The sequence below is a fragment of the Microtus ochrogaster genome, chromosome 8 (assembly GCF_000317375.1).
Source record: "Microtus ochrogaster isolate Prairie Vole_2 chromosome 8, MicOch1.0, whole genome shotgun sequence".
NCBI lineage: Eukaryota > Metazoa > Chordata > Mammalia > Rodentia > Cricetidae > Microtus > Microtus ochrogaster.
Window position 1 is genome coordinate 20,683,962 of NC_022015.1, and position 10,391 is coordinate 20,694,352.

At 49.9% G+C, this 10,391-nt stretch overlaps 1 protein-coding gene across 1 annotated transcript; it reads left to right on the forward strand.

Annotated features, from left to right (window-relative positions):
- Positions 1–4,351: 4,351 nt before the first annotated feature.
- Bckdk (branched chain ketoacid dehydrogenase kinase) lies at positions 4,352–9,975 on the forward strand. The gene is made up of 12 exons (XM_005351324.2): positions 4,352–4,423; positions 5,007–5,378; positions 5,500–5,568; positions 5,643–5,753; positions 6,011–6,058; positions 6,134–6,253; positions 6,334–6,432; positions 6,599–6,672; positions 7,700–7,828; positions 7,908–7,997; positions 8,373–8,531; positions 8,631–9,975. Exons 2-12 carry the CDS (start codon positions 5,184–5,186, stop codon positions 8,773–8,775), a joined length of 1,239 nt encoding a protein of 412 aa, XP_005351381.1. The 5' UTR covers positions 4,352–4,423; positions 5,007–5,183; the 3' UTR covers positions 8,776–9,975.
- Positions 9,976–10,391: the final 416 nt, after the last annotated feature.

The window sequence follows — 10,391 nt, forward strand, 5'->3', positions numbered from 1 at the left end:
GGCGGATCTCTGTGAGTTCGAGACCAGCCTGGTCTACAGAGCTAGTTCCAGGACAGGCTCCAAAACCACAGAGAAACACTGTCTCAAAAAACCAAAAAAAAAAAAAAACCAAAATAAAGAAAGAAAGAACTCCACAAAGCTGTTCTCTGATCTCCACATGTGTGTGCACACTTCCACTCCCACATATGCATCATACACACATTTTTTAAAAGAAAAAGAAAACTAATTTGTGATGTTGCAAACTACCAAACCTGTGGCAAATTGTTATAACAGCTAATGGAAATAAATACAGGCAAATAGGATTTCGGCCTATTTCCGAACTCTTGTCATCTGTTGCTGACTTCCCCTAGATTAGAAAGAGTGGTGTGAGAAGGAGAAAGACAGGAGCCACAGCTGAGCATGATGGTGCAGCCCTGTAATCCCAGCACGTGGGAAGCAGAGCCAGGAGGATCGCTGCAAATTTGAGTCTAGCCTGGCCTACAGAGTAAGTTTCAGGCTAGCCAGAGCTACATACCGAGGCCCTGTCTCTAAAAGCAAAACAACAAAAAGGTGGAAGCTACAGTTACTTTATGATTCAGCCTCATACGCCACACCACTTTTTCTGTCTTACCTAATTGGATCAGTTCATTCCTGTTCAACAAGGGAAGAGACCACATTACGTGTAAGGTTGAGGACCTCCTATCAATACCTAGTAACCACAAACAACCATAAAATAGCAATAACAATTAAGTAATAATAAGTCAAAACAATAAGAAGTGATATTGGACCAGGCAGTGGTTGCACATGCCTTTAATCCCAGCATTCAGAAAGCAGAGGCAGGTGCATCTCCGTGAGTTCGAGGGCAGCCTGGTCTATAGAGTGAGTTCCAGGACAGTCAGGGTTACACAGAGAAACCTTGTCTCAAAGGAAAAGAAAAAGTCATGTTGGTGGCACACATCTGTAATTCCAGTGCTTAAAGGACTGAGTCAGGAGGATTGTAAACTTTGGGCCAGCCTGAGTTCTGAGTTATATAGTATGATCCTGTTTGAACAAGATACACACACACAAACACACACACACACGTATATATAGTGGAATATACTATGTAAAGATGTGTTACATTTGTGCTGCATTTGTTTAACTATGCAAAGATGTACTGGTTTTGTTTATGTTGCATTTTTTTAAGTAGATAATGATATGTTGATGTTTTACTTTGTCTGCCTAAGGCACCTGATTGGTCTAATAAAAAGCTGAATGGCCAATAACAAGGTAAAAGAAGTTTAGGTGGGGCCGGTGGGCAGAGAGAAAATGAAGCCAACCAGCTGGGGCTCAGCAAGCTAGGGGCCAACCAGCCCGGCACAGAGGAACTAGGAAAGGTGATGGACAGCAGTTAGATAAGGTAATCAAGACTCAGCGCAGCATGAAGATGAATAGAAATGGGTTGTTCAAGCTAAAAAAAAAAAAAAAAAAAAGAAAGAAAGAAAAGGCTAGCTAGAAACAAGCCTAAAACTAAAGCCAAGCATTCATAAGCATGCGCAGGTTTTCAGGGGTTTTTTTTCTTATCTTTATTTAATGTACATTGGTGTTTTGCCTGCGTGTGTATCTGTGCGAAGACACTGGGACTCCTGGAGCTGGAGTTACAGACAGTTGTGAGCTGCCATGTGGGTGCTGGGAAGTGAACCCGGGTCCTCAGGAAGAACAGCCAGTGTGTTTAACCACTGAGCCATCACTCCAGCCCCGCATGTGCAGTATATGGCTATATATATAATCTCCACAGTGCGCATGTTATTGGTGAGAGTAGTACAGACAAGAAATGGGTGATAGGGGGCTGGAGAGATGGCTCAGAGGTTAAGAGCATTGCCTGCTCTTCCAGAAGTCCTGGGTTCAATTCCCAGCAATCATATTGTGGTTCACAACCATTTGTAATGGGGTCTGGTGCCCTCTTCTGGCCTGCAGGCATACATGGAAGGAATGCTGTATACATAATAAATAAATAAATAAATAAATAAATAAATAAATAAATAAATAAATAAATATTAAAAAAAAGAAATGGGTGATAGCTGGGCAATGGTGGCACATGTCTTTAATCCCAACACTTGGGAGACAGAGGCCAGCCTGGTCTACAGGGCGAGTTCCAGGACATTCAGGGTTACACAGAGAAACCCTGTTTCAAAAAAAGAAAAAAGAAAAACAAACAAAAGACAAACCCTAAAACTAACTAAAACAAAACCAAAGAAACGGGTGATAATGGTCCAGCCAAGAGAAAGCAGAGTGAGGGAGATGGAAGCGACTGGTATTTTAATTAGGATGGACAGTGTGAGCTTCATCCATTTGAGTGAAACCCCGGGGGAGATGAGGAAACATGTTATGTGGATATCTAGGGTAACGGTGCTCCCTGCAGAGAGATCAGCCAGTGAGAGGTGGAATAAGCCCAATGTGTTTGGCGAACCACTGAGAGGCCACGGATGTGACTGCCGTAGAATGAATGCGGGAGTGAGGACAGAGAAGAGAGAGACGAATCTTTTAATCTTTCTGTGTCCCAGTTCTAGCTTCTGTAATAGGAAGACGATAACAGTACCCATCTGATAGAAGTTACAGCACTTGGAAGAGTGCCTAACCACCTCTAAGCTTCCAATGCGCCGGCAGCTTTGTGAACAGGAGCTAAGGACGTGTGTGCCCCACCTAGATAGCCGGCAGCTGCACCCAGTCCCTGCGAAGCCTTAGCTTAGAGTCGGGTTAAACGAGGTGAAGCGGTCGCCAGACGCCTCCGCCTACTGGCTGCTGCAGTCGCCGCCTGGGGTGGCTCCCGTCCACGCTGCAGCCACGTGACCCGCAAGTCCAGGAACCCAATAGGCACTCGGAGTCTTTGCTTGTGATGAAGGCTGTCACCCTTCTCTCTCCCTTCTTCCACGTGCTAAAGTTATGCCTGCCAGCCAGAGCTGAATGGCCTCCTGGCTGTGCACCAGGATGTTGCCAGGAAGTCGTAAAAAAATAAAAAAAGGGGGGAGGGTAGGATTAGAGCGAAGAAGCAAGTCTGGAAGGTGTCTCAGGTCATCCATCATCCATGTGAGGGATTCCACCCCTAAAGCGGGACATTTTTTTTCTTTTTCCTTTCTTTTTTTCCCCCCTGAGACAGGGTTTCTCCGTGAAACAGTCCTGGCTGTCCTAGAACTCACTGTGTAGACCAGGCTGGCCTTAAACTCAGAGATCTGCCGGCCTCTGCTGGGATTAAAGGTGTGCGCCACCACCGCCCGGCATAGCAGCACATTTTCAAAGAAAACCCCTGCTTTATTTAACACTCTATCATTAAATATTAAGCAATCAACACACGCACTCTGAAAATCTCCCCATCCTCTTTCTGCTAAATTGTCTTAGTTCTTTTTGCCATCTGGTCCATCTTCCCATCACCACAGCTAGGGGATTCTAAAGAGGAGGGGACAATTAAAACCCTTAAGGGAACCCATGTTTGGTGGCGCTTGCCAGGAAACTGAGGTTGAGGTAGGAAGGATCAGTTTCCCTGGCTTGAGGCAGGAGGATAGAGAGTCCCAGGCCAGTCTGTCCACAATAGTGAGACTCACCATTTGAGATTGGTCTCAAAGCAAAACCAAAATCATTGGGTGGTTCCTAACTCCCAGCTGTTGGCCACCCCTACCTCCCGGATTCCATATTTCTCCAGTCATACCCTCACATCATCCAGGCTGTTCTTTTTCCGGTCCCAGTATCTTGGCCATGTTCTCTCGCAACCTCCTTTGAAGCCACTAGCACACCCATCACACCCTACCTGTTTTCTTCCTCAGAGTAGAGGGCTATTTATTTGAAATACCCTACCTCCCTTGTGGGTCAGAAAAGTCACCCACTCACGTTAACTTGCAGGCAGGTAGAATTAGTAACGCTCGTGCGAATTCCACACCTAGCCCTGTTCTAGGCTGCTTGGATATATAAACTCATATAACCTACAGAGTTCCTCATTTTGCCAATAACAAAATTAGAGCACTGAGAAACTAGCTAACGTTCCTCGGGTGTTAAGGGAGCTGAGGGGAGTTTGAACCAGGCAGACCATGAGTGAGTTAGCAGCTTCAAGGATGGGACCTTAGAGAAACAGGTCGATCTATTCTGTATACATCTAAGGGCTTTTCCTGTTCTCTAGCACTTTGCACCCAGGGAGCTCATTTATAGAACATAGGGTAGAGTCGATGATAAGTCACTGGTAACTTTGGGACCACCGGAGGGAGCTAAACTACTTATCTGAAGGGGTTGGGGGATAGCCTGGTGGGCAGGAGCCCACGCGAGTCCTAGTGGTCAAACTACAACTCCCAGGAGGCACTGGGCACACACAGCCCGCGCGATGTTACAACGGAGGAGGGCGCAGGCGAGCTCGGCTAGCCGGGCTGGTCGACTGCCGCGGCGGTTCCGCTCGGACCCCGGCCCAGCGTCTGGCCTCGCGGTAAGTGGAGTAACTAGTGCAGAACCCCTCCGGCGGACGCTCGGCAGCACACGTCCTCAGCCTCCACTCTGCGCGGGAGTGCGCATGGGCGGGGGCTGGCATCTACCATATGGGGGGACCCTGGCCGGACTAAGTGACCCAGAGGAGGGGAGCTCCGATGGGAAACTCTGGGACTGCAGTTTTGCTGCATGCACCCTGTTCTCCCGTACGCTATGCGTGTACGCAGGCGCGTCTTTAAGGGCTCGGGTCCCGTAAAGCCGATTAGGGGCCAGATCCACCCCCTGAATGGGGTGGTCCGGAACCTGAGGGAGCTGAGGAGAGGTTTTACGGCTAGAGTGGACTGGAGATTACTCCACCCGCTTCCCTGAGCGCGCACACACGCCGTCAGGTTAAGTTTCACATAGAAGAGTAGGGCACCCGGGGAGTGTTGTCCAACCTCGGCTCGGCCTGAGCGTCTGGGGACATGGTGGTTGTAAGGGCTGGGCAAGATTGTCTAGGTCTAAGGATACTGGCGTGCACTTGGAGAAATAGTGCAAGCCATCTGGATTCGGATCCTTACCACCGACTTCTGCTACTCCAATAGATGGAAGCTGTCGTGCCGGCGCTGAGCAAGTCAGCATCCTTGAAGGACCGACATCCCTGAATTCCGAGAAAAGCCCTACACACTCTTTGCTTCGCTTTGGGGGGGGGGGTCACTGCTGCGTGTCGGGTCCTCCCTCAGCCCTGTAGTGGCAGCCTAGTTCAACAAAGAAACAGGACAATGATACTGACATTTGTGCTGGGCAGTGGCCCTTGGAGAGGGCCTTCACTCCGGCCCCTCTTGGGGTCCTCACTGTCACTCAGGACTCGCTCAACATCAGCCACCGATACACACCATGTAGAACTGGCCAGGGAACGCTCCAAGACTGTCACCTCCTTTTACAACCAGTCAGCCATTGACGTGGCAGCAGAGAAGGTATGAGGTCTGGGTGATTAGCAGAAGGGAAGCTGGGATGAGTCTGAAGGGAAAGGGTTGAGCTAATGTGGGGTTGGTGGGTCTTGAATGTCTGGTGCTCAAAGTCCACCTTCCCTTTTAGCCCTCAGTCCGCCTCACTCCCACCATGATGCTCTATTCTGGCCGCTCGCAGGACGGCAGCCACCTTCTGGTAAGGCTCTCTCTTTCTTCTCTGCTCCAGAGACTCTAGCTAGCTGCTTAGGCCCTCCCCTCTTTTTCTTCCAGAAAAGTGGCCGCTACTTGCAGCAAGAGTTACCAGTGAGGATTGCTCACCGCATCAAGGGCTTCCGCAGCCTTCCTTTCATCATTGGTTGCAATCCCACCATACTGCACGTGGTAAGGTAGAGGGGACTTTATCAGTATACACACTGCCCGAGAGGCAAATGGGGAGCCCTGGCCTGCTGAAAGGTATCAGGTCCAGATGGGACTAAGCCTTGGGACATCAGAGGCCGAGACTACCTGATTAGTGGGTACTGGAAGGGTCTGGGGGCTTGGACCTTGCTAATTGAGTTGGGTGGTGATCCCTATGGGTGACTGTTTTCTACTTAAGTGTCTGTGGCAGCTCCGTGAATTCCCATACTTATTCCATGCAGCATGAGCTATATATCCGGGCCTTCCAGAAGCTGACAGACTTCCCTCCGGTGAGGCTGGGTTGAGTAGGGTGAGGGGCCAAGGTCAGGGTTGGACCACTGTGCTTATGACTCTGTGCCCTGCAGATCAAGGACCAGGCAGATGAGGCCCGGTACTGCCAGCTGGTACGGCAGCTGCTAGATGACCACAAGGACGTGGTCACCCTGTTAGCCGAGGGGCTTCGTGAGAGCCGGAAACACATAGAGGTCAGAGGCAATGGAGAATGGGCCCGCTGAAGTAGGAGGGTTGAGAGGGGACAGAGGTTTCACAGGCCCCCTATTTCTAGGATGAAAAGCTGGTTCGGTACTTCCTGGACAAGACTCTGACTTCGAGACTTGGGATCCGCATGCTGGCTACCCATCACCTGGCGCTGCATGAAGACAAGGTGGAGCTGACCCCAAAACTGACCCTAGAGTGTTAAAGGGGGGGTTGGGCACGTGAGGGGCTGGGAGCGAGCTTTGGGGCTGCCCTGGCATTCCTGAGATTGTGGGTGTTTGGCAGCTGAGGTGGGGTGGGGTTTTGCTAGTTTTGACCTTCTTCTTTCCTGCCAGCCTGATTTTGTTGGCATCATCTGTACTCGTCTGTCACCAAAGAAGATTATCGAAAAATGGGTGGATTTTGCCAGGTAAGGCTAGAATGGTGCAGGGGGTAGATGTCTCAGGGGCAACAAAAATGTCTGTCTGAGTCTTTGTATGACCTAGGGCAAAGTTTTTGTTTTTCTTTTCTTTTCTTTTTGAGACAGGGTTTCTCTGTGTAGCCTTAGCTGTTCTTGGCTGTCCTAGAATTTGCTCTCTAGACCAGGCTGACCTTGAACTCACAGAGATCTGCCTGCCGCTGCCTCCCAAGTGCTGGAATTAAAGGTGTGCATTACCACTGCCTGGCTTGTTTTGCTTTTTTTAAAAAATATTTTCTGTGTATGGGTGTTTTGGCCACATGTGTGTCTGTGTGTACCATGCATGTGCGGCACCATAGAGAAAAGAGGAGAATGTTGTCAACCACCGTGTGAGTGCCGGGGCACCAAATCTAGGTCCTCTGTAAGAGAATACAGTGCTCTTAACTGTTGAACCATATGTCCAGCCCCCACTAAGCCATTTCTTTTTCTTTTTTTGAAATCAAGTCTCACTAGGTAGCTCTAGCTGTCCTGGAACTCTCTAACGTAGACCAGGCTGGCCTCGAACTCAGAGATCCATGTGCAGTTTAGGCAGGGTTCTCAGCAGTGGCACTATTGACATTTCTTCCAAGAGTTCGTTGTTTTCTATGTGCATGACTATCTGCATGTATGTATATGCATCATGTGTGTGTTTGGTGCCCAGCGGTCTTGCTGGCACTAGAGTTAGAGGCAGTTGTGAACTGCCCATCACGGGGGCGAGGATCCTAACTCAAGTCCTCCACAAGAGCAGGTGCTCTTAATAACCAGTGGACGATCTCTCCAGCTCCATTATTGGCATCTTAAGGTAGTGGAGGACTCTTCTGCATTTTGCATAGGCTGTTTACAACAACCTTTGCTTCTAGCTTCTATTCATCTGACACCAGAAATGCCCTTTAATGTGATCAGCAAAACCGTATCCATGTGTTGCCCAATGCACCCTGGGAAGAATTACACGTTGGCAACTACAGCTCCAGGGATACCTACTGAACCTTTGTATCCACAGACGCCTGTGTGAGCACAAGTACGGCAATGCCCCTCGAGTCCGCATCAATGGACATGTGGCTGCCCGCTTTCCCTTCATCCCCATGCCGCTGGATTATATCCTGCCTGAGCTGCTCAAGAATGCCATGAGGTAGGTAGGCTGGCTGCGTTGGGTGGGGGAAGACAGAAACTAGGGTGCTACCATCTACTGGTCTTTTTCTCCTGAATAGAGCCACAATGGAGAGTCACCTAGATACTCCGTACAATGTTCCTGATGTGGTCATCACCATCGCCAATAATGATATTGATCTCATCATCAGGTTTGCTCAAGTAGAGCCGGGCTGGGGTGGATGAAGATTCTGGGCACTATTTCTAACGCTATAGGACCTCAAACCAGAACCTGCTTACCTCTGGGAGTTGGACCCTGGTTGGGAAAGACATTCTTTGATCCTGAGATTGCCAGGGCCAGCTGAGGAACCTGAAGTTGGGCAAATGGTGTTTGATGGGAGTAAGAATAAATTTCGAATCCCCTGAGAAGGTATAAGCAATCTATGGCCCAGACAGGGTAACAGAGATAAATAAAGCCACATTCCACCCTTAGATGGAACAGGAAGTCAGACTCAGTACTGTCTGCTTAGGGGGCCAGTGAGACCTCATCAAACCTGACCAAATCCATGTTGTCAACATCCTGCCAGGATTTCAGACCGGGGTGGAGGAATTGCTCACAAAGACCTAGATCGAGTCATGGACTACCACTTCACCACAGCCGAGGCCAGCACCCAGGACCCCCGAATCAGCCCCCTCTTCGGCCACCTGGATATGCACAGTGGCGGCCAGTCAGGACCTATGCATGGGTGAGGACCCACCTGCCCAAGATGGGGGGGGAAGGGTGGACCAGGACACTCAAACTTCTGAAGCCCCCTATCCTATCCTATCTTATCCACTGCCCCCAGCTTTGGCTTCGGGCTGCCCACGTCCAGGGCCTATGCGGAATATCTCGGTGGCTCCCTGCAGCTGCAGTCTCTGCAGGGCATTGGCACAGATGTCTACTTGCGGCTCCGCCACATTGATGGCCGGGAGGAAAGCTTCAGAATCTGACTGCGGATTTTGGCCTCCTAGCCTGCCACACTCCTAGGACCTTCTGGGCCTGGTGGGGGCCACTAAGTGCCACACATTGCTGCTCTGTGGAACGTAGGGCCTCAGACAGGTGGACTTACACGGAGCTGGGCACCACTCCTCCTCAGCGGGGCCCGCTGCTTCCTACCTCCATGTCTTGGGAGGGGAGGAAGCAGGAACCCTGGAGGCCTCTAATGCCAGCTCTGCTGTTCTCACTCTAGAGGAATTCTTATTTGACCTGCTGTTTATTAAAGTTTGCATTTTGAATGCCCTCTTGGGCCCCAAATGTTGGGAGGGCAGGTGAGCTTTTGTTTCCGACCCTTTTGGGTTCCCTGGGCCCTGGGAATTAACCCTGTCATGCCCCCAGCCTCTTGCTAGCCTGGCACCCAGGCAGGAGGAGGACTGGCCCCAAGGCTCCTGCCTATTTGATTTGGCAGGAGTGGGGGTGACTTTGGCAGCTTTTGCTCATTGGACAAATCTTTCTGGGTCCCAGACGATATTAGAGGCCCAAACGGAACTCCTTCCTTCCTGGCAGTCACGGAGTCTAGAGGTGAAGGTCACTAGACTGGACAACCTTTTAAGCCACCTGATTCCTGAGCTTGAGGTTAAAAATACTACCTGCCAAGCATGTCTGCTGTGTCTGCAAAAAGAAATGCCTAAGGTTATGCGGAGACCACCTCACCCAGATCAAGGATAAGTCCTCTTGGGAGGGCTGAGGACCCGGGCAGAAAGCACACGAGCAGAACCGCGTGGAGTGGAACTTCAAATGGAATTTCAGTAGAAGCCAACTTCCTCCCCTTGTTTAGGGCCTGAGAGCTTGCCTGGTGGGACCGCATAGAAGAATCAGATCTTGTAGTTTGCTGGGTTTTTTTTTTCGTTGTTGTTATTTGGTTTGGTTTTGAGTCAGGGTTTCCTATAGCCCAAGCTGTAGGAAAGCAGTTGCTATTAGTCAAGGGTGACCCTGAACCTCTGATCTTCACCAAGGAAATAGTCATCTAATATCACACCTATTTTTATGCAGTGCTGGGAACAGAACGCAGAGCTTCCTGCATGCTAGACAAACACTCTTCCAAGTGAGTCACATCCCCATGCCCAGACTTTTCTTCTTTGAGACTGCTTCTCTGTAGCTGGCTTCCAACTTGACTTTGAGACCAGGCTGGCCTTGAACTTGCCGCAGTCTCTCCCAGCCTTCTAAGTGCTGGGACAGATCCATCTCTTTTTTTTTTTTTTTTAAGATTTATTTATTATGTATACAGTGTTCAGCCTGCAGGCCAGAAGAGGGCACCAGATCTCATGATAGATGGCTGTGAGCCACCACGTGGTCACTAAGACTTGAACCCAGGACCTCTGGAAGAGCGCCAATGCTCTTAATCTCCGAGCCATCTCTCCATCCTCAGACCCACCTCTTGAGCTCATCTCTGATTCCTGACAGTTCTCTTCCTGAGGGTGGTTGTGGGTCAGTACCATCTCCTGCCTCCTGGGTTGAACTGTTGGGTTGAGGGGAAACATGCCTTTAATCCCAGCACTCAGGAGGCAGAGGCAGGCGGATCTCTGTGAGTTCGAGGCCAGCCTGGTCTACAAGATCTAGTTCCAGGACA